Source organism: Condylura cristata, unplaced genomic scaffold, assembly GCF_000260355.1.
Source record: "Condylura cristata isolate star-nosed mole 26May11 unplaced genomic scaffold, ConCri1.0 scaffold00001, whole genome shotgun sequence".
NCBI classification, from domain to species: domain Eukaryota; kingdom Metazoa; phylum Chordata; class Mammalia; order Eulipotyphla; family Talpidae; genus Condylura; species Condylura cristata.
In genome coordinates, this window is record NW_004567102.1 from 56,894,948 (window position 1) to 56,919,709 (window position 24,762).

General features: G+C 36.4%; 2 protein-coding genes across 3 annotated transcripts in view; one reads left to right on the forward strand and one right to left on the reverse strand.

The window, feature by feature from the left end:
* TRAPPC3L (trafficking protein particle complex 3-like) overlaps positions 1-22,552 on the reverse strand; it is a 55,719-nt gene extending 33,167 nt beyond the window's left edge. The window contains exons 1-4 of one of the 2 annotated variants that reach the window (XM_012721971.1): positions 22,456-22,552; positions 21,478-21,676; positions 9,675-9,772; positions 7,352-7,451 (exon numbers count right to left, since the gene is read on the reverse strand). In XM_012721971.1, coding sequence (XP_012577425.1) covers positions 7,352-7,451; positions 9,675-9,772; positions 21,478-21,540 — 261 coding nt within the window. In that variant the 5' untranslated portion in view covers positions 21,541-21,676; positions 22,456-22,552. Of the gene's footprint in view, positions 1-7,351; positions 7,452-9,674; positions 9,773-12,950; positions 13,256-21,477; positions 21,677-22,455 lie in introns of those variants that run through there. The other variant, XM_004673791.2, reaches the window with a different exon arrangement.
* FAM26D (family with sequence similarity 26, member D) lies at positions 18,153-23,578 on the forward strand. Its single transcript, XM_004674093.2, has 2 exons — positions 18,153-19,014; positions 22,550-23,578. The coding sequence occupies exons 1-2, from the start codon at positions 18,457-18,459 to the stop codon at positions 22,934-22,936; spliced, it is 945 nt and encodes a 314-aa protein (XP_004674150.1). The 5' UTR covers positions 18,153-18,456; the 3' UTR covers positions 22,937-23,578.
* Positions 23,579-24,762: the final 1,184 nt, after the last annotated feature.

Here is a 24,762-nt window from a genome sequence, read left to right on the forward strand (position 1 = left end):
CCCACTCTGTCTCTGGTGAAGCCTCTCGCCACCCCTGAGCCTCTGGCCTGTACCCCAGTTCTGTATGTACAAATAAATAAATCTTTTAAAAAAAATCATACTCTTGAGTCTATTTCACATCTTTAGTTGCAGGAAGTTAATACCACCTGCTGAGAAAAGACTGTGGCTTTCCTTGCCTCATTTCTCTTCTATTAGCCAGTGAGAGTTGGACTTAGAGGTGAGAATAATTCCTGTGTGGGCAAGAGTGTTTGGACTTCCAATGTGGAGTCACACACGAGGCTGCCAAAGTCGAAAAAGGCCATAGAACCATTATAACACATATACCAGTTCATGCCTTTGATGCTGGCTGTTGCCTTATTACCTCAACTACATATACTCTTTATCACCTTACTTCTTAAGCTAGAACTGAATCTTGGAAACATTTCTTCTTTGCCAGTGGAAGGAGATTCTGTAGAGATGCAACACGAGGAAGGGGCCTTTATTTCCTGGCCTCTCCCATGATTTTTTTTTTTTCTTTTTTTGCTTCTTCTGGAAACTGTAACTGGCGGTGCATGGGATCCCTGGGTTCTCACTTTCCAGTTTGCTAAATCCAGCCTGGAATTCCTTCCTGGCTACCTCAGCCCACCTAGCCCCATGGTGTTTTCCTGTTTACCAACCTTGATCCATAAATCCAGGCCTGTCAGTCTCAGTCTGGCAATATTTTCCATGGACCACAAATGGCTGTCTCCAAGGACATTGCAATCCCAGCCTAGGGAAGGAGATGCTTTCAAAATGTCTGTCTTCTTTGGGTATCCATTCAGACCTAACAGTTCTTCAACATTTTTTCCTTCTTATAAAATAGTCCCCTCAAAATAGTTAATGATTTTTACATTAAGCCTTCTTTGTGGGAATGCTTGGTTGGGTTTTGTTGCCTGATAGCCCTCACTGATTCACTTCCCACACCATGGGACTGCTTTCTGACGTGACTAAAATAGTCAGATTTGGATGTCTGCAGAAGACTAAATCAGTGCTTCCAAACACAAATTTGTATCAGAGGCTACAATTCTCTGACCTTGGAGATGCTACCATTGTGTAATGACCCAGGGTTTTGGGGCTTCAAAATACTCGAATTACTTGTATAGACTGAGCCATGGCAGCTTTGAACATTCAGATCTGAATTTTTAAAACATGAGAAATGTGGTTTGCTGGAACTCTTTTATGTGGACTCAGCTTGAATCTTAAATGGACCATTTTATTGTAGTCAAAATGACTCACTCACTAAAATGATTCCTTCTGCTATTTAGAGTCTTCTCTAGATTATATTCTTAAATATTTTGCCCTTGAGTTTATGCTCACAGCATTCACCATTTAGACTTTCTTTATGGCTTCAAGCATTCTCATTTCTATTGGCCCCTGTAAGCATTTCCTTTCAATTATTTCATTGATTTTATATCCCTCACCCAAAACATCATTGCTCACATTTAATTAAACTTTCAACTTTTACTAGTAATGAGAAAGGATCTCAGTTTTGCTTTCCAGAATACCTAAAATAAGTGCAAGCTTGTGAGTTTCAACTTTTTTCACCAAAAATCACAATTTCAAGTTTAACAAGTCTTCTTTATATTGTTCTATATTTTACACCATATTTTTGTCATTTTTAAAATTTCCTCTTACTGTGACAACACTGCAGGTGTGATGTTTACACTGAAAAGTGAGAAATTCCCTCTGTTCCCCCCCAGGGTTGATGAACAGTTTGTGCAGTATAAGCATGCTCTGTAACCAGAAGTTACTGATGTTCTGAAGAGGCCTTGAACAACACACCCACCACACTCCCTATTTATGATAGCTTTGTATCAAGATTTTAGGTGGGAAAAGCTAGACCTGAAAATCAGAAGTACAACTAAATGAGGACTCACCTGACAGATGGAAACTGAGGTACTAACAAGCTAAATGAGGTTCAGGCTCACACAGTTGGAATGTAACTGAGCAGGTTGTGGAGTTTTATCTTCTCATCTCTGCTGTATTAGACTTGGTGAGACTATCTTTCAGAATCTGATGAGCATCAGAGCTCCTTTTGTTTAAATTACTTTTAATTGTTAGTGGTGCATGATGACTGGACATTTGGTATTGGGTGTGGTGAGATGGCTACAGTTGCTGAGGTGAGAAATTGTACACCTGAAATCTGTAGTGTTAATAGACTAATGTTACCTCAAAAAGAAAAAAAATACTTTTGAAAAGCAACATATGTTTTGTAAAGTCTAACTTTATGATGATCTTGATTTAAATCATCAAGTTTACTTTTAATTCTCCAAACATAAATGTGTTTAGAAACTGTGGACAATATTTTTGTGTAACTAAGGAAATGTATTTTAGACCTTGGACCAGAAAAAGGTACAACTATGTTTTACTAGCCTTTGTGATACACTGGAAGAAACTAATGCTTGTTAAATTAAACTTTTAATTTTTCATTACCATCACTCAAGTGAGCTGTGATTATTGCAAATTACACATTTTCATTTTTTCTCATAACAACAATCATAGAAGAAAGAGAATCATAATAGAAGAAAGAGAAACAACTTTTGGGGGGGAGAAAAATCACTGGAACAAGATCAGAAGAAATCTAAACTGGCTTTTCTATGTGTCCACGGTGATATGATCTAAGTCTCAATTATACTGTCAGTACATTGGGGCTAATGGCAGATGCACTTTTTAGTTTACGAGGTTACTAAGGAAAAAATTAGCAACAGATGGGAGTTAAGTTGAACTTTCCTGAAGGATCTATATTACTAAAGTTTTTCAATATGTTATTATGCTGTGCAAAATTATTATAAATTATGTGTATAAAATTATAAGTGTGTTAAGATTTTTTATTGTACTTTGAGGCAATCACTGAAAAAGTAGACTGTACATGACAAAATAAAATATCCTAAAAATGAACACACTAATTTAATCTTGCAGAAAGGCGATTGCAGAATGAGCCTGCCATGTATTTTTTATATAAAATGCAAGGCTAGGGTTTCTTGCGCTCTAGATTTGGACTCCATCATAGGGTTTCTTTTCAGACCACTAGATGGCGTAATTTGTTGCCTAAAGTCTACCGAGAGGCTTTGCCAGTGGTAGAATGACCGCCCCTTTGAAAAAGGCAAAGTGAGAAAAACAAGAGCGGGAAATGTTATTAATGCCGAAGTTACATAATCCTCTCTCAGAGGCAAATGAGTTGAAAGTAGGGGGGTCGGGTCAGGAGACCTGCTCCTACTTGCGGTAGTTCACTGACAGACTCTCAGAGGAATCTTGCGGTAGTTCACTGACAGACTCTCAGAGGAATTGTGCACTTGTTTAGGCAGTTTTCTTTATATAATAGATTATCTTTATACGGGATCTTTTTCCTTTCCTTCTCCTTTAGAACTGGGGCAGACACCGTGAGTTAGTTCTGGGGAAGCCACGGTATATAGGTGCTAAGTATCTGGTATGGCTGGTGGCGGTGTTTTGTGGGTAAGCGTGTCCAAAAGACAGCCATTAACTCCTGCTTCTGATTTTGCTGTGATCCACCGGCAGCATGTGGCTGTGATAAACGTCATCGACCTTACCTTACTTGCCTATGAAACCGACACTGTCACATTGAACACCTGCTTCGTCTGAGCTGTGATTACAAGGATTACTGTGATAACGCTGCTGAAGTTCGGGCCTTTTAATGAAGGTTGTTAATTATAAACAAGGGATGGGCAGGTGAATACACAACTGAAGTCTGGTCTTCACCTGTATTAAACTGCTCCTAAATTGGGTAACACCATCCTTACATGTTAAAAAAAAAAAAAATTTGCTAAAGAAGTGGAAATGAATAAGAGGGAAGAAGTCAGACCTTTGAAGGAAAGTACAAAGACCAAGAGACAACCCCTTGACACAAAAGGGTGAAGGTGATGGAGAACTTCTGTTGGTAGTGGAAGTGGATCTTTTCCCAGTCCTTTGAAGGCATGAAGAGTGGATAAGAATTTCCATGACATCAGAAAGGTCATAAAGATGTGAAACATTTAGAGAAGAGATAATTTAGAAAGTAGATGTTGTTTATGTTTTTATTTTTATATCAAACGGGCCTGTATCTTTTAAGCTTTTAAAAATTATTATGGTGAGGACACATGAAAACCCACTTTCTTAACAAGTTTTTAAGTGCAAATTATGTGGGTTAAAACTATGATGTTATAAATCAAATCCTAGGTTGTATTCATCTAGCTTAACTGAAACTTTCTGTCCATGGATAGTAACTCCCCATTTTCCTTTACCCTCAACTCCTGGCAAACGCCATTCCTCTTTTTGATTCAGGGGATTCCACTATTTTAGAGAACTTATAATACATGGAATCAAGAAAGATTTGTCTACCATGTTGCTGTATATTGCAGTATTTCCTCCCTTTAAAAGATAGGATATTATGCCACTGAATGCATAAACTACACCTTCTTTATTCACTTGTTTGTATTTGTCAGTGAACATTTAAATTGTCTTCACATTTTGGCTATTGTGAATAATGCTGCAACAAATTTAAAAGTATTCATTTATCTTTGAGCTCTCTATTTTAATTATTTAGATAAATCCCCAGAGTGGGATTATTAGATCAGATAGTAGTTAAATTTTAGTTGTTTGAGGAACCATCTCACTGTTCCCCATAGTGGCTGCACTATTACCAACAGTGTGCAAAGTTTTGTTTTTGCTACACTTTCACCAACTCTCATTATCTTTGTGTGTGTGTGGAAGTATGTTTTATAAGTCATTCAATAGGCATGAGGTAATATCTCATGGTTTTGATTTACATTCCTCTTGTGACTAGTGTTGAGCATTTAAAATATATGTCATCTTTGGACCTTCCCTGGTGGTGCAGTGGGTTAAATCACAGCACTGGGAAGCCATCCACAGCTACTGCAGCAAGAATTCGATCCCCCCTAGGGAGGTGACCCACATGGCACAGCAGACCTCTCTCCTGATCTGTCCCCTACTCCCCTCAGCAGTGTGTTTCAATAGCTCTGCCTATTCTGTTCCCCACTCTGTCTCTGGTGAAGCCTTTTGCCACTCCTGAGCCTCTGGCCTGTACCCCAGTTCTGTATGCACAAATTCATAAATCTTTAAAAAAAAAATAAATCCTCAACCTTTCTTAATGGGATTACTAGGTTCTTTTTAAACTAGATTTGTAGAGGTCCTTATATATTTTGGAAATTAACTTCTTACCAAATCTATGGTTTACAAATATTTCCCGCAGCCCACACATTGTCTTTGTACTCTGTTGCTGCCATAGCTGTGCGGTGTTTTAGCTCAATAGTCTCACTTACTCATTTGCTTTTTGCCTGTGCGCTTGGTGTCATATTTGTGAAATCTCTGCCAAGATCAACATCATGAAACTTTTCCATTATTTCTTTTTCTAGGGTTTTTATAGTTTCAGAACTTCCATTTTAGTACTTGATATACTTTGAGTTTATTTTTGAGTATGGTATAAGTTTCAGTCTCATTCTTTTGCAAGTGAATATCATTTTACTTAGTAACTTTTGTTAAGATATTCTTTCCTCATTGCCATATTCAATGGTGAAAAACTGAAAGTTTTCCCTCTAAGGTCAGGGACAAAGAAGGATGCCACTTCTATTCAACACAGTGCTGGAAGTTTCCATGTAATTAGGCAAAAAAAAAAAAAAAAAAAAAAAGAAAGGAAAAAGTAAAAATTACCTCTGAAGATGATATTTTCTTATATACAGAAAGCCCTAAAGCCTCCTAAAATATTTTATAAGTAATGATTTCACTAAAATTGCAGGATTCAGAATCAACATACAAAAATCAGTTGGGCTGCTATATACTAACAAACAACAATTCAAAAAAAAAAGAAATTAAGAAAACACTACAATTAAACAATAGCACCAAGAGAAGAAATAAAATACCTAATAATAGATATAACTAAGGAGAATAAACTTAGCTAAAGAGGCCAAAGACTTGTATATGGAAAACTACAAAATGAAAGAAATTAAGAAAGGAAAACAAAATGGAATGACATTGCTTGCTTATCACAATATTGTTGAAATTTCTATACTGCCCAAAATGATCTATAGATTCAAAGTAACTCTATCAGAATTCCAAAGGCATTTTTCACAGAAATAGAAAAGAATCCTTATTGATGTAATTCAACTATTTATTTTCCATGAAACAGTTATTATTCTGTAGCATTACCCATAGAATTAGCTTAGTGAAAATTCCTTTTCTGTCTCAAACTTACTGTTTCAGGATCTTAGTTACATTCTACAAACATGGAATGAGACTTCTTAAAAATAGTAAACTTCACTGCTTTTGAATTGGAAAATCTAGGTTTCAATTTCAACAAGATAATTCACTGACCATAAGATAACAAAACAGTAGCAATAACAGTAAATGGGAAAAATTTATTTGGATTGTGTTTTTGTATGTACAGTTTTCTTTCACATAAACTAGTATTCCATTTTGATCATATTCTTTCTGAGAATCAGTTTTCTTCTCTGTAAAATGGAGATATTCTGCTGCCTACTTCTCAAGGATCCCATAAGAATGAAGGATAAATTGTACATGAAGCTGCACTTGGAATCACAAAGCACTATGTAGGAGTATTATTGATGATTTGGTGATTTAGATGAAGGATCAGTTTCAAATTGTATAACAATGTCAAAAACTAGGAGAATGGTGAAGAAAGGGACTGACTTGTGTGTTTGTTTGAAATTGGAGGCAAAATACCTGGCCCTCATAAACTTATATCTCATATCCATTTAAGCTTTCTAGGTCTCCCACAAATGAACAATTCTATGTTTATAATAGGTCTGCAGATTAAAGGAACTTTGCCTACGTATACATTTCTTGATCTCATCTATGAAACTTGAGCTGGTCTCATATGATTCTAAGTTGCCTCTCATATATCACAGCAGTGAAAGTTCTTAGAGTATGGAACATTTATGGGAAGCTTTATCTTTCTCTTGGGAAAATATCTCACAATAAAATGATACAATGGTCTCTAAGATAGCCAAAGGCTGAAAATGATTCTATAAAGAAATTGATACTGAGTATGCATGTCATATGGCTGTTATATAAGGTAAGCAGAGTAGCATGTAATAACATTTTCCCCCAATATAAGACATGCAATCGTCATATGCCAAGTGTTCAGAAAATCTAAAAGTGCTTACAGGGCTGAAAGCATTTATTTCTGCTCAGAGTAGCTTTATTTCTGTGCTAAAATGAAATGTTTTGTTAATGCAAGCCCCCTCTCTTACCACCTGATATGGAATATAGATGAAACCTGTTCAACCAGAGCAGAAAACCACCACATTTAGAAGAAATCAAAGATTTAAAAACCATATTGACAGGTTGAAAGTTCATTTACCTGGGCAATAATGTCTGCAATTTCTGCATAACTATGGCACCTTCCGACACAGGATCGAGCCAAAAAGTCTTCTACCAGCCGTGTTCCAATGCCATATCCCCTGTAGATGAAGGAAAGAATGTAGTCTGAAAATGATATTTAAGTAATTAATGGAGTCTGGCAGTGTTTAAAAATGGATTTTTCTGTTAGCTCTTGCACAAGAGGAAAACAAATAAAACCAAACTTGTCAAATGGCTCTTTGGCAGTGGGTTCCTTATTTATCCCACAGTTTGCAGAAGCAGAGAGCAATACATTTAGAGAATATTGATCAGTCTCTTCCAAGCAATAGCATCTAACTAGAATCAAGACTGACCCAAACTTGATAGAGTAAATTAAAATCAAAGAAGTGTGTGTGTAGTCTAATGTTTCTCATAGGCAACTACCTTTCTTATCGTTATCTATTGACAGAATCAGAATGAGGGTCTAGCTAACTTGTCTGCTATAGGACAGGGTACCTGGGTGCTCATTCTTTGCTTAGCAGAGTTGTTAGAGTAGGAGTCAGGCATGTCCAGGAGGGGCTCTCAAAGAGGGGAAGAAGGAAATCGAGAAATCAGTTTTTGTTGCCAGTGCAGGTTTTATCATTTAGAACGCTGACATTTAGTGAAAAGAAAAACAAAGGCCAGGTTAGAAAACAGACTTCTCACTCCAGGGAAACTAAATTTATGGGGCCTGGGAGAGGGTATTTGTATTTGTGCACTCCACCAGACAGAAAATGGCTGAAATACAGTTCTGAAAGCATTTACTAAAATGCGATCATAGAACTGAGTATGTAGCTCAATGGCTGAGCAGACATCTTCAACGAGACAGGCCGAGAACTTTCGATCTAGTTGAGGAATACAACCATAGTGAAAATGAAGGCATACTTTTGTAAACGACTGTCACAAAAATGGTTTCTTTAATTTCAAAGCTACATGTATGTAGACAAGTGAAATGATTTGGATGCAGCAATATAAAGTACAACAGATAAAAGCATTACAGTAAGAAGCTCCTACAGTTTAGTTGAGAGCATGCTTTTGAATAATTAAGAAAAAATATGATAACAAAAAATCACATGGGCCAAAATAAACAGGACAATGGAAAAAGCAGATTTCAGTGGTGAAAGGCTAAGCCTACTGAAAGGGAGGAACCCGTTTCAAATTAAAGCCTTAAGCTTTCTATTATGTTTTTTTCCCCTGGATTCTAACGGAAATTGCAATTCTCTTAATTTGAATCCTCTTTTAAAAGCTCTAGAATGCCCAGTGAGGCTAAGTTTCCCCTTCTGTCTAACAAAATCTTCTAACTATACAGGTTTTCTAATCTTTACCCTGTTAAGAGTCCGTTCCAGGATCCATAATTTAAAGGTTCAAGATATTGACAGAGAGCCCTCCCGGTGGCACAGCAGGTTAAAGCACAGCACTGGGAAGCTAAAGCCATTTGATCCCTGGCCCTGGAGGTTACCCACATGGCCGCAGACCTCTCCTGACAACCATCACCACCTGCTCCCCTCAACAGTGTGCTACATTGATCTGCCTGTTCTGCTCCCTGCTCGGTCTCTGGTGAATCCCCTCACCGCCCCTGTACCTCTGTCCTGTACCCCAGTTCTGTATGCATAGGTAAGTCTTTAAAAAATATTGACAGATATCTGATTACTAGGCAATAATCTGATGATTATTGATGATCTCATAATTATTTTGACAAAATTAAAAGATGGAGGGAACCCCTACTAATTAAAATATGGAGAATGAGTTTTCTTAAAAAGGATACTGTGGGTTGTTTTAGTATATACTTTAGAGTAAAACATAATAATGATAAAAGCATTCAAACAATAAAACCACTATATTAGAAAATGCAAATCTTCCTTTCATCTTTAATTACCAACCTCTCTAGTCTCAAACAACTATCATTAATAGTTATTTTTGCAGTCTTCCACAGATGGTCTATGCTTATGTAAGCATATATTTATATTGGAAGGAGTTTTCTTAAGACTGAAAAGACCCAATTTAATTAGCCATGATATTTTTAAGAGACTATTTCAGTTTTACCACATCCTTTGCTTATAAGTGACAAGAAGAGAAATTATTTCTAACTTTTAAAAAAAGTCCAGGGCTTGGAATACATGGGAAAAAAATCTTTACTTTACAGTACCTATCCAAATACCCATTTTAAGGAATCATGAAATTATCTCAAGTCTAAGATGTGATTCACTGAACTAGAAGAGCTGGTAAAATGGAACAAGGAAAGTGTTTAGAGGCAGACAAAATGCAGAGGCTTTTGTTTTCCACAATGATGAAAGACTTCTACTTACATTTTATCTAAATATTTATTCACATCTTCATCTTTTTCATAATCCTTACATAGTTGGGCAACCAGAGCTCCATAGGTTAAGACAAAAAGATCCTTGTTCTGGAGAAAGAGAAAGAGAAAGAGAAAGTTACTTTTCTTTAAATACAAAATCTTATTATCAAAAGTAGTCTTCGAGATCATGTGGTCCTTTTTTTTACTCCCCACTAATGATTGCAGCAATTTTTACTTTTTGAGAATACTGCACCCATATTTGGAAATATTGCTGAGGGGAGGGGAAGAAGTAAGTAATACACGTTTCTTAACATGAAAACATCTTCTTATGCATTTACTTGGATAGTGTGAGCTGTAATGCATTTACATGGAGGAAGGTTTTTTAAAAACCTGACAAAATAAATTCTTACTGTTCTAGAATGGACTTTGGCATGCAACAACCATGTTATAAAGAATTGGGTGGGACTTTCCATGAATCTGCAGAATCCTAGTGGGTTCCAGATCTGCCAAGGGGACCATCAAGATGCATCCAAGTATAGCAGAAGTTTATGAGATATAAACTTTGTACTTCTTTTCCAGATCTCCAAAATCTATCCTTTCCTTTGGAGTTAATTAATAGTAAAACTAATACTAGGGTAATTTAGGTTTAGTTTAGCATACATAGCATGAAAACAAGGGAAACAGAAAACACCAGGTTCAAGCAATCCCATTTGTTTCTGCTCTCTTGTTACTCATTTGTTGCTGCTCTTGAATGCTATTTAAGAAAGGAAAGGGGATTTTAGAGACAATTTATTCCAGTTTTCTCAGCCTTACAGAAGCAGGAATGAGATCTTAGGAGAAATGAGTGATTTGCCATCTTCCCAGCAATTGGAAGTGCTGGGTTGGAGCTTTGACCAAAATTTCCACTCTGACATAGCAATTATCTCTGAAGCACACAAAAACAAACACTGGAATACAAGTGAGTTGGAGGAAGGTGGAAGTAAGACAGGGAAGCACCCTCAAGATAACCTTTTCTGCATGGTCTTGCATTTTCATGAAAGGTCAGACAGAGATTCCAGGGTGGAAGAGGTATCTTTATTTCAGGCCCAGGTATCTTGGGTAACCTAATATGAGGAGGGAAGATAGTCTTTATAAAATGGATTTTTTTTTTTTTAAGCATAGGCAGGAATGATTCAACAAATCAACATTTTGACAGCATGGATGGAAAAAGAGGGGACTGAGCTAAAATAAGTACAAAATAAATCAGGAGAAAGACAATTCTCAGAAACAGGAAAAAGTAAACCAAAACAAACCTTAGATCTGACTGTAGAATTAAACGTACCATAAGGGATACGTGGAGGTGAAGATGTGCGGGGAGGAGTGTTCAATGAACTAAAGCATTGTGGATTTTGATAATGGGCATAGTGTGGAAAATACATCTGAAGAAGTATGAACCTACACCCATAAATCCTATATAGTGGGTAAGCCAATGTTACCTCAATATAAAATGCTACAATAAAAATATAAAGAAAAAGTGACTTCTACAAAATGTTACATAATTTTAATCCACATTCTTCCAAAATTGACTCAATCTACCAATGTCCACTCACTTAGGTAAGGGTTTATATCATGACAATATGTCTTTATTTTGGTAGACTAGTTATTATAATTAAATACATTTTAATAGATATAATCTAAATATTAATGGCACATATAAACATACTTTACATTTAAAAGTATAGATCAAATATCAAATATGTATAGAATATGCATTATATACATTAACTTTACATTAAGGACACTACCACGTACAATATGGATATAGTACATTAATATTTCTACTAGGAAACAAAGATATAAAGCAAGTATTTTAAACAAAAATATTATTAAGCATATTGCTGCAGGGTTACTGTACAGTTGATTTAATTTTGTTCCTATTTAAATCTTCCAAAAACCTAATCATAAATCACAGAAAATAGCTTTTAAATTATATATGTAATATCTGCCTAACAAATCTAAGGAGTAACAGAAGAATATCAATTACAGCTGTGTGTTGTACTGCAGCAGCAAATAAGCAAAGGTTTGGGGGAGTGAGAAGGGGAAGGGGAGAAGAGAGAGAAGAATGCCATTATTTCAGTTTGGTCTTAACTATAATTATAAATGGGCACAATACTGAAGCTCTGTTACGTAGTTGGGGCATATTTTTATTTCCTTTTCTCTTTTTCAAATTCTTTTACTTTCACTAGCAAAAGCACATTCTCTAATTCTCTCATTCTGATGAGTGACTATTAATTATATTTCACTTCCAGCTTTCTTTCAAGCTTAATACCCATAAAGACTAGCCTCCTGATTCATGACCAAATCTACCTTGAAGTACATATCCAAGATGGTCTCAAGCTCATACCACTGATCATAGGAAAGATCAACATAGATTACAGAGCTGTTAAAATAAAAAACAATCATTTCCATATATGAGAAACACAACACCACTAGTTCTTTCAGGAGGTTTTAGATATAGGTAAATCAGGTGATTTGGGTACGTGATGAGCTATCTACAATTTGTTTTAGTATTTCAAAATCCATATAAATGTAATCAAGATTCCAAAAGTCAGAGGGAACATTTTCAGTCTTCCCCTGAGATGTGCCAGTTAGTTAGACAACTCTAAGTAACCATAGCTGCAATTGCATGATTTTCTGCAATGTCTATCAGTCTTCCAAAATAATTAACAGGACTTTAAATTTAATGATTCATTTTTACATCTGTAACTTTTGAATGCCATAAAGTATAATCAGAGAGGATTGAAGATTTCTCCAAATGTAACTTACAAAGAGTTACACATAATTACTTTAAAAGTAGCTCTAAACTTAGACTACATACAAATTACAATCAAAACTACTTACATTGAAGGCTAGCAGATATAATTTTGAAAGCAATCTTTTGATACTGAGTTTTTATTGACCTAATCTTATTTAAATTAGCACATCATAAATTATTTTATATATATTTCACTTCCTAGTCCATGAATTTTGAAATACAACAAATTGTAAGTATGAAATACAAACATTGCTTAACCGTTCCATATTTTCTGTCAGAGAGAAAAGAAATACTTGATACTTTTGTAACTATTATTAGTCAGAAAAGGAGGCCCTAATATCATCTATGATTTACCCCAATAAACACTCACTTGTTCCACTGAAAAAGTCAGCTGATACCATCACTTTCAAAATAAATCAGAAATCACTTAAAAAAATTTTCTCTGAAACAGAAAAAAAAATCTTTGGGAGTATATTTATAAAAAGATCTTACTATTTTATGATATTCGGGTCTTCTGTGTGCTGGTCGAGACATATTGCTTGAGAAATAATGTGATTTTCTTTCGTTGGCTTTTAACTTTGAAGTATTGTTCATCTTTGTTCTTCTTTTGTTTGTGCAAGTTCTTCCTTGCTTGGAGACACAGCACCACTGCTGCACTCTACTGCTTTTGCTCTTTGCCGAGCACAAAAAGAAAACAATCAGCAAAGGATGCAATCTGTAACCACGTTCCTTGCCATGGATGAAACACTGCTTCACCAGTGAAGATGAGTTGTAATTTAAAGGCATAAAAGCTGATAATAGGAAGTCAGGCCAGAAGCATCAGTTACTGAAAATTTTTAGCCCAAGGGAGTATAAGAGTGGTGTTTTGCTCTCAAGCCAAGGCATTGTTTTAATATAATCAGAAATCTTCACAATCACAATCCAAGATAGAATGATGTTAGCATCATTCTGTCTTTGTATTGATTGCTGTGTGAATGAGAGATAGCATCAGCAATCCATAGGAACTAAATCCTGGGTTCAGACCTAATCAGCTCTCAAAGATCTCACAGACCTCTATTTTGTGTGATGACAAACTTCAAATATATATGGTCACTTTTTTTCATAGAGAGCAATTTTTTAAGGAGTGATGGAATTTGGGTGCCAATATTTTCTTATAAAGCTTGATCAAAATGGGTGTTCTAAGTTTAATAATATATGATGGTTCTGGCAGAGAAAGCAAAGCCTTAATTTTCTTTTGACAGTCCCTGAGATGTTTGCTTTTAAAGGCTCTATTTAGGTAGAAGTGTAGATATTTAAAGTTAAACAAGAAACCCCCCTTTTTTTGATTGGTGAGTCTTTTTTTTTTTTTAAGATTTATTTCTTCATACAGAACTGGGGTACAGGCCAGAGGTGCAGGGAGGGTGAGAGGCTTCACCAGAGACAAAGTGGGTAGTAGAACAGGTAGATCAATGAAGTACACTGCTGAGGGGAGCAATGGGAGGGGGCCAGAGTGGGTCTGCCACACCACGAGAATCAACTCCTGTGCACGGGTTTGAACTCACACTAAAGCGGCTATGGCCAGCTTGCAGTGCTGTGTCCTAACCTGTTGTGCCACCAGGGAGGGCCCACGAAACCCTTTTATATTGACAACGGCAGGGTATGAAAAGTCAAAACTGTTCCAAAAGTAGGAGTATAAAACAGTTTAAGAAAGTAGTTTTTACATCATTTTTTTTAATTAAAAATATTTACTTATGCATATAAGAACTGGGGTATAGGCCAGAGGTAGGGTGTAAGAGGATTCACTGACAGAGTATATTTCAGAGGCAGATCTACTGATACACTGCTGAGGGGAGCAGTGGGCAAGAGAGGAGAGGTCTGCTGTGCCATGTGGGTCAGCTCTCCCACCAGAGATTGAACTCATGCCACAGTAGCTGTGGAGAGTTTCATAGTGCTGAAGTTTTAAGCCATTGCACCACCAGGGAGAGCCAGTTTCTACATCTTAAAGGTTGAATCAATTATCCCTATATGAAGGAAAAGTCTTCCTATAAAGTCACTGACTACTTACTGTCTTTGAAGCAGAGAATGATATAGTTGAAAGAATCGGGAAGGAGTTGGAAGACTCAAGCTGAGCCACAGTGCCACCATTTACAGGCTGTGTGACCTTGGACTAACTATTTTATTGCTCTGTGGCTCAGTTTCCACATCTGCCAAATGGCAATCATAATACCACCTCATAGAGTAATTCTGAGTATCGAAGAGATAATGTGTGCTATAAAACACATTCTAATGAACTCTATAAACACTAATTACTATAGATTGTTCTTGTAGGTGACTATCTGCTACAATATTGAAAATAATTCTGTTGGTACCTATGTTATATGTTTCATTCTGTGGAAAATCAGTTTTGGCTTTAACAGCAAAATAATAACACCTACCTACATAAGAAATACCACTACAACATGACTTTCATTTTCTTTATTTCATTTTAATTCATCTACAGTCTATGAAGTTGTCTATATTGGAATCATTACCATTTTATAAGATAGAAATCTGAAAATCAGAGAGGTTAAGAAATTTGTTCAAGCTTAGCTGGAGAATAGGCAAAAAAGATGGAGTTGGACTAAATTTGCTGACTCTAAATAAAACAATTTTCTGCTGCTCATTCCATGTTAGAGTGAAGTATTTGAGAGTCATAAAAGCTAATAAGGTATAGGGACAGCTGCTCCTTTATTATTTATCCTCCCTTCTCTTGACAACTCTAGGTTCTGGATGAAAGATTCTTCAGGAAAAACAAAGAATTTCTATGTAGTTGGTAGTTGGGGAGTGGTTGTATGGTAATCAGTTTCTGATGACTCTGGTGTTGTGACATCAGAGCCACCCTCAGAATTCAGGACATCATGGGAGCACAAAAAATGACACAATCCATAATACTTTTGCTAATTTTATTATAACAGTGTAGTTAAAAGGAGCCTTTTGACAAATTTTGCTTTTAGTTCAGTTTTGCCTATATTAAAATATTATTGTTCCTGGTGATGTATTTTTTATTTTTCATGATCCAGCATATAATAGGGTGTGTCACTTGTAAGCAGCATGATTGATTTTTATTCACTCTGTGAGTTTACTCCACCTCTGCTGTGATAGGTAAGAGAATGTGCCAGACTACTCGGATCCCAGTCCTGGCTCTCCCTTTAATCTCTGTGAGGCCTGAGCAATTTCCTTTATTTCTCTACACCTCAATTTTCTCATCTGTCTAAAGCTGGTGATAACATTAGTTCTTTGTCATAAAGTTATTGTGGTGTTCAAAACAGTTGGCATGCAGTAAATTGTTTCTTTTGTGATTATTGATGTGCTGAGTCTCATTTTGACCATTTTTTAAATTCTTTTCACTACATTGTGCTTACTATTTCTTTCAGTCAATATTTCCTTTTCATTTCCTCTATTTTCAAATTATCTATACATTGAATTTCTATTATTTAGTGATTATACAATATTGCTGCTTTATTGAGTTATAATTGATGTATAATTTGATGAGTCTGACACAAAATCATCAGATCGATCAATGTAGTAACATTTCCATCGCTCCTGTTTTAATTATTTTCTTAGATTCTTTGTCTGTTTGTCTTGCATTGATGGCATCTGAGGCCAAAATAACAATCAAGATAGAGTATAAATCCCATGGGTTCCAGAGCCCACCCTGAACCACTTTATCCAACTCACACATAAAACCAACAAGTCCCCTGCTCCAGATTAACCCAGGACCAGGTACCAGACAAGAAGCATAGTCCACATTCCCCACCATCCACCAGTCCTGACTTGTTTCCCTGCCCTGCCTTGACTTTCCCATAGAAACCTCAATAAAGGGTCTGCCTAAGGCTTTCCCCTGAGGAAAGCCTCCTGACCAAATCTGGTGTTTGCCTAGGCAGCCTGGCATGCCCCCCTCAATTGGCAAATGTAATACATTCTTTCCATGGCATTGAACTTTCCAGTGTTAACAGTGAATCACCTCCATAAATTAAGATCCTAGGGCTACAAAATTGATAGAACTCCCAAAAGTCTTCTGTGCTTTTGGAAATTCCTCTTCTTACTTCTCCTCCTCCACCCTTAAGCAAGTACTGGTCTGCTTTCTGTACGTACAGGTCAATTTGTTTAGAATTTTATCAAATATAGTCATACATTCTGTAGTCTTTGCTTGAATTCTTCAATTCAGACAGTTATGAATTCCTTCCTGTTACTGTTTATATTGATAGTTTATTCTCTTCTTTTACTGAGTGGTAGATAATAACAACTGTTGATTCTTTCATCTGTTGATAGACATTGTGTTGTTTCCAGTTGGCAACTATTATAAATAAAACTGATCTAGACATTCATGTACAAATTTTCATGTGGATATGCACTTTCATTTTTCTCAAGTAAATAATTAGAAGATAAGTGTCTATGTTTTAAGGCAGATTAATATTTAACATTAAGAGAAACCAACAATTTTCCAGACTGGTTGTTCCATTTTACATTCCTGATGTCAAGCATGAGGGTTTCAGATACCCTGCAATTGTCACCAGACTGGTAGTCAGCCTTTTCAATATTATAGATTTTAGTAGTGATATCTATGATAACTAGGTATTGTTTTAGTTGTAACTTTGGAAATAAAAAGTATTTCTACATCTAATTTTTAAATAAAAGAATTATAATATATATGTGTACTTACCAGTACTTTTTGCACCATGTCATCTGTCAGAGTTCATTTTCTCCATGCTGAAATTTATATTTTAAAAATATTTTGAATGAAATCCTTTTTAAATTAATTAATTAATTTATGCATACAGAACTGAGGTACAGGTGAGGTACAGGAGGTGGTGAGAGGATTCACCAGAGACAGAATGGGGAGCAGAGCAGGCAGATCGACGAGATGCAATGCTGAGGGGAGCAGCAGATGAGACAGGTGAGGTCTGCTGTGCCATGTGGGTCACCTCCCTGGCTGGGGATTGAACTGGTATTGAAGCAGCTGTGGCTAGCTTCGCAGTGCTGTGCTTTAACCCACTGCACCCCCGGGGAGGGCCCCACTTTTGAATGAAATCTTGAAGGTGTTAAATTCCCTTAGTCTTCAAGTATCTTTATTTTATTCTGTCTAGGGTGGTAATTGAGTTGATATTGCCCGCGCTGCAGGTGTTGTTGTTCTGGCCTCTGTTGTTCCTGATGAGAAGTATCCTGGCAGTTGTTGTCATTGTTGTGTGGGTTGTGTCTTTTTTCCTTATAGCTTTTAAGACTATGTCTTTATTGTTCATATTCTGCTGTTTTACTATGATGCATGTACACGTAGGTCTATTATTAATGCTGCTAAGAACATCTAACACTCTTTTGATGTGAAAACTTTTTGATTCTACAACATTCTCAGTTACTTCTCTTCAAATATTACTTCTCTGTCTATACCTTTACTTTATTTTTTCTGGAACTGTTATTATACATACCATACGGTACTTAACCTCCTTTCTGTTTTTTATAACTGCTTTTTAAAAAATATTATTTAATTTCTTTGTGTATGGTACATAAGTTGATTTCCTCAACATGATGTTTTAATTCATTGATTATGTATTAGACCATGTTAAGAGTTTGATAATGAGAATTGCCACTCACTTTTTGAGTCCACGTCTATTCTATGCCTATTACTTAGAAGCTATACAATAAATATTTTCTGATTACAGACAGAAAACTCTTTGCATATTTGATTATTTTATTGCTTTGCAACAAATCATCCTCTTTTTAGTACAAAGATAACACTGAAGACTCCTCCCCCTTCACCTGTACCAGATGAATCCCTCCTGCGGTTTCTTCCAGCTATAATCTGAAGTGCATTTATTACTTCATGGGCTACACAAGGAAAGATGCTAGAATCCTTTAAACATATAAGGATGATGGGTCATTTGACACAACCAGTTTAACCAGTAAGCTTCCATAAAATGATTATAGCTGCTGCAGTCTAGTGATCAGAAAGGGCCACAACTGATTTGTGTAAGAGCTTCTCAAGATGAGCCAGACTTTTCAGAGTCTCTTATCTTCTCTGCAGAAGAGTGGCACATGTATCAATTCTTTAATTGCTGCTTTAACTATTGGCGGGCAACAGCTGTTCTCCTCTTTCACATTTGGATGTCCCTGTCAGGTTGGGAAAAATTTCTATTACGGGTCTGCTTTTCTAGTCATTCCTACTTTAATCCTCCTGGTTGTCGGCTATGCTCTGAGAAGCCAAATGTGGGCTATTACCACTGAATACTGTTGCAGCTGTGCTCATCAGCACCGGCAAATCAGTGTCCTGGAACGCAAGCTGGCTTGCCTGAGGTTCTTCAGCATCACCGGGAGGGCACTCGTGGCTCCATTAACCTGGCTGGCAGTGACCTTGCTGACAGGTACCTACTATGAATGTGCAGCAAGTGAATTTGCACCTGTGGACCACTACCCAATGTTTGACAACATCAGTGCCAGCAAACAAGAAGAGCTCCTGGCTAGTTTTCCATGTTACTCATCAGATTCGCCTGATATGATGCTGGTAAGAGACGAAATAACTCTTCTGCACAGATACCAGTCACAAGTAAGTTCTTGATTTTCTTCCTTGTATACTACCCCATATTAACTGGACTCACTGACAATATTTCATAGTCCTGCTGCTTCTCATACTGTCTGTTTATACAGTTCAAACTAGATGGCATTCACCAAAGTGATATCTGAGCAGCTGTATAAACATAGCGAGGATGTTAGGCTTTGAAATCTGCAGAACTGCATGAGAGTCTTGTTTTGCCATTAACCTGCAAAATTTTGTGCAAATTACAAGACTAATCCATAATTCACTTTTATTAAATGGCTAATGTTAATAGTATCTACCACACAGGGTTTGTGTGAGGAATAAATGAGTTAGTACAATTAAAACGCACAGCACTGGGTCCAGAATCTACATTTAAAACAATGAATTAGGCATTGTTGTTAAGTTCCATCTTTCTGCACATATATTCTTATAATATAATATAACATTCTTATAATATATACTCATATATTAAAATATCGTATAAAATTATAGGAAGTCTAATTATGATTAGATAAACTATAAACAGCTTTGTGTCAGGGAGTGGGGTGAGGTAAGGAAAGGACTGAAACTACTGTACTTATAAAATAATCTAAATTGTAAAAGTGGATATTTTGTCAGAATGTCATTGGCCTTTATCAATTTCTTCAAAGGATTTGGGAGGAAATGCATCTCAAACTATACAATGTAATAAAAACACGTTATTTTTGCAACCACTTATTGCAAAGAAATTCACACTTTTCAACTCAGAATTTTTCAGTTATTAAAATTTAGAGGTGCTAATTTTGTCACTATCAAAACATAAATGTTGAAAATTAGAAATCCCTTTAAGGTGGGTTTTGTCAAAACCTTATTCTATTAGTCCCGAAGTACAGGCACAAGTGTTAAGATATGTGAAAAGTAAAAAAAAAAAAAATCAGTGGGACAATTTTAATTTTAAAAACAGTTCTTGCTGTGTTCTCCCTGGTGGCGCAGCGGGTTAAAGCATAGCACGAAGAAGCTAAAGCCACTTCAGCATGAGTTCGATCCCCGGCCCTGAAGGTAACCCACATGGCATGGCAGACCTCTCCTGACATGCCCGCTGCTCTCCTCAGCAGTGTACTTTGTCAGTTGGCCTGTTCTGCTCCCCACTCTGTCTCTGGTGAACACTCTCACCATCCCTGCACCTCTGGCCTGTACCCCAGTTCTGTATACATAAATAAATAAATCTCAAAAAAAAAAAAACAGTTCTTGCTTAAGAAATACTAGGCTAGGCTATAATAGACAATGGTAAGATTTTCTTTTCTTAAAGTCAAAACAAAATGTCTTATTGAATACTTGGACAGACTTATGTGAAGAGATAGTTTTACAGTTTAAAAGGTCATTAGAGGATTTTTGGTCTAGTGATAACAAATTAATATTTACTGATACTATATAGTATATAAATGTTTCATATCTTAATTCTAATCCTTGTAATCTTGAGAGATAGGTATAATAAATCCCATTTTACTAAAACTTGAAGTTATGAGAGTTCATGTTACTTTCATAAGTTCATAGAACTAGTAAATAACAAGACAGCCAAAGAGCATGCTGCTTCTATTTCACCAGGATGCCTTTGCAATCTTGAACTTCAATTTATATGAGGAATGCACATTCCACACAGTTGGATTATTCTAGGTTGACATAAGATCATATTAGCTCAGAATACTTTTTCATCTACATTTCCTATGATGTCTTCCTGACATTACTTCCAACCCATTTCAATCTCTCTTCCACATGCAGGCCAAAATAGCTCTGGATACAAATTAGATAATGAAACTCCCAGCCCATACAAAATCCTTCAATGATATCCAGGTGCCCTACTCACAAAGTCAAATTTTGGGCATGCCATATAAATGCCTTCACTATCTGCCCTAGGGTCACTTTTTTCATAGGCTTCTATGACCCTGTAATCCAAACTTTCTGAGGTTCTCCAGCTCTTCACACTCTTATTTTCCTGTGTACTTCTCATCTTAAAATTCTCTTCAACTGGTGAGGCAGACTCTCCTGTCCTGCCTGCTGCTTCCCTCAGCAGTATACTTCATTGATCTTCCTGTTCTGCTCTCCACTCTGTCTCTGGTGAATTCCTCTCGCCACCCCTGCACCTCTGGCCTTTACCCGAGTTCTGTATGCATAAATAAATAAATCTTTTTGAAAATTCACCTCAACTTTTTGGATTTGGCGAAAACCTCTTAAATAGTTTAAGACTGAGTGTTATATTTTTCTGGGAAGTATTCCTGATACTCCTCACCCTTATATGATTTTTCTTCTATTGTACTTCTGTGATCCCTGTGTTTACTCATACCAAAAACTTTCTACCATTATTTCTTAGCTTGCTGGTTTGTCTTTCTCTTTAGGCTTACATACTCTGGAAAGGATGAATGTGTCATATATTAAATATCATCTTGAAGTTTCCCATAACAAAGCACAATGCACTAAACACGGTTAAAGGTCAACCTGGGGCTGAAGAAACGATAGCTGATGAAGTAATGGGCAACGGAGATGCCCTTCCTTCCACATGCCAGCCTCCCTTAGGTTAAATTGTGATGAATCCTTTGGTATGTTTTAGCCTTCAAGAAGTGTATCTGTCCATATAGCACACATTGGTAATGCCAGGCTTGTTGGTGAATCACAAGCTACAGCACAAGCTTCATTCCTGGAAATGAAGAAAAGAAAACTTACCTCCCATTCTTTGTCTGCATGTTGCTGGCTTCCCTAAATATGTGGAACTTGTCTTTCTCAATTTATATAATAAACACTAAATATTGAAAAAAAATAATTTTTAAAAGAACTCTAAGAGTAGAAAATAGCTATTCATGTCAGTTTTTAAAAGTAGGAACTAAACTGTTGGAAATAAAATATAGCTCATTTTCCATTCAAAGATATTTTCAAAGTGAATCATAAAACTGATCAGCAGATGACCATTCAAAAGTGTAAGGAGATTAAGAGGAATATAATAAGGTGCTGTTCATTTAGGGACATAAAATTTTATGCTGACTTTCTTCTTTGATGACAAAATAATAAAAGGGAAGAGCAAGTCAGGAATGCCAGGGAATAGTTGTTGGCATATTATTGACATTTAAGACGCTGCCATTATTATCCATCATCTTCATTTCATCACCTTTATTATAGTTAAATATTCATTAGGCACTGAGGAAATGTATGGGTCAGTACCTGATAGTTGAAAATTTAGGTTGATCTAAAAGCAAAGGTGATAGTTTATGAAACTTATGCAATGGTAATTAATTGGTGGGTTATATAGCATCTGCCATTTCAAGAGCAGTACTTAGACTCTGTCCCAAGTTAAGAGATCAAAATCCTTCGTAATTCCAAGACCTGGTCAGACTTATACTGTCCATCACATCTTCATCTGCATCCCACAAGCAGCCTGTTGTCAATATGTTAAAAATTGAGAAAAGTGAATTTCTTACTTACATCTTAGTCCTTGGCTTTGCAGGAACTTCTCTCACTGATTTTCTGAATATTTGATGTGATGGTGCTTTTTTTTCTTTTTTATATTAATGTGAAGATGCTAGGCTGGATTTTGATCACCTTGGCAACCATCGCTGTCCTTTTCTCCTGCTGCTTGGCAAGGTGCTGCTCCCCCTTTACTTCTCTGCAACATTACTACTGGAACAACCACCTGCACAACGAGAAGGAGCTCTTTGAACAAGCTGCACAGCAGCACTCACGAATCCTCGTCATGCAGCGCATAAAGAAACTCTTTGGCTTCGTTCCCGGGAATGACGATGTCAAAAACATCCGTATTCCTTCGTGTCAGGATTGGAAAGACATTTCAGCACCCAGTCTTTTATGCATGGGCGATGACTTTCGAGGTCACTATAGCTTCCTTGGAGACAGGGTAGATGAGGAGAATGAGGGAAACAAATCAGGAGGTATTGAGTTAAAACCTTAATTACAGCACCTTTTCTAACTTAGGTTGCGTGACTGCCATTTTATTTTTGTAATGATGGAATTTCAATGCAACCTCATCTTTTTTCTCTGTCTTCTGATATGTGTTGCATAAGTTCATCCAAAATGCTATTTCCAAAATCAATTTATCTGCTAATTATGCCAGTTTCTCTTTCAATGAAATTTCCTTGATGATCCCGTAATGTCTTTATTGTCATATTCTATTTTAAACATCATGCAATTTGAAGTCACATCAAAACGTGAATCTTGGTTCTGTTACTTAGCAGCTGTGTGAAACTTAATACTGTTGAGTACCACTTTGTTATCTGCACATAATAGCTACCTCATATAGTGAGAATTAAATATGATATGTAGACAGTGCCTTTCATAAAATTAGTGCTAATAAATATTACTCTCTCCCTCCCTCTTTGCATGCTATGTCTTCTCCTATTTTTCCTGTCTCCCATTTCTGGATTTCTTTACTTCTTCCTCTGACACAACATTCAGAAACTTCATGTCTGTCTCCTCTTTATTACAGCTTAAGTACATGATCTTTTAGAATCAGGACATTAAACAAACAAACAAAAAAAACCTTATAAAGCTGGTAACTTGTAAAGAGAAGCCCACACAAGAGTGTCTTGCATCATCCTCTCATACCCAGGGGAAGTTGACACATTGCTGTGTCATTGGCATTGTAAATGTTGTGTGAAGCACCTCCTTACCAGCACCATTTTATAGTTACAGCATGAAAGTATATTCTGAAAAGCTTTCCCTCTGTACTCTACCACAGTGACAGCTTGGGCCTTTTTTATTATCAAACTGCACCCTGGCACACAAAATCTGTTTGGAGAAGGTAACAACCTACATCCTATATTTAGGCGTCCATTATGTAGAACTAGAACTCCAAAACGAAATGATGGGTCTGATTTTTCTCTGCACGACTACACTTTTAATATTTAGCAGTTTACTAAATTATTGTGATTAATTCTGACATACATAGTGCCTGGTTTTCACCATATATTCACTTAAGCGACTGACTCACTGGCCAAAATAAGCCAGATGAGGACTTCTATTGATTTATTTTTAACCCAAACAATGCCTGCTTACAGGGTATTAGACTGATGGCTCATGGTCAAACTGACTCAGGATTTACTTTCAAGGAGTCCAGAGAACTAGACCATATAAAATGCAATGAATAATCAATTACTTGGTAATTTATTTTTATACAATTATGGAGAAAAAGTATGTGAAGTTATGAACTCAAATTAAAAGGAACAAATAGAAAATAAACTTTAATAACAAAAAATTTTTTTGGCCAATAAAAGGCACATATTATGGTGCTTTGCTAGGACAGAACTGTCACTCCCATACCATTACTTTAATATATATATGTGTGTGTAATGTGTGTGTATTTAATATAGATGTATAGATAATATATATGTATACATAATATATATATTTAATATATGTATTAATATATATATATATGTGTGTGTGTGTATATATTATGCATACAAGAACTGGAGTATAGTCCAGAGGTATGAGGGATGAGAGGATTCACCAGAGACAGAATAGGGAGCAGAAAAGGCAGATTTTACTGAAATATACTGCTGAGGGGAAGAGTAGGCAAGACAGGAAAGGTCTCCTTTGCTATGTGGGTTAGTTCCCTGGCCAAGGAGTAAACTCATGCAGCAGTAGGCTAGCAAAAGCTTGATAGAGCTGAGACTTTAACCCCTGGGCCACCAGGAAGACCCTTCATTACTTATTAAGTCATTAGTCTTTCTGGCACTCAATTATTTCAACATAAAATGGAGAATGTGACTTTGTTGC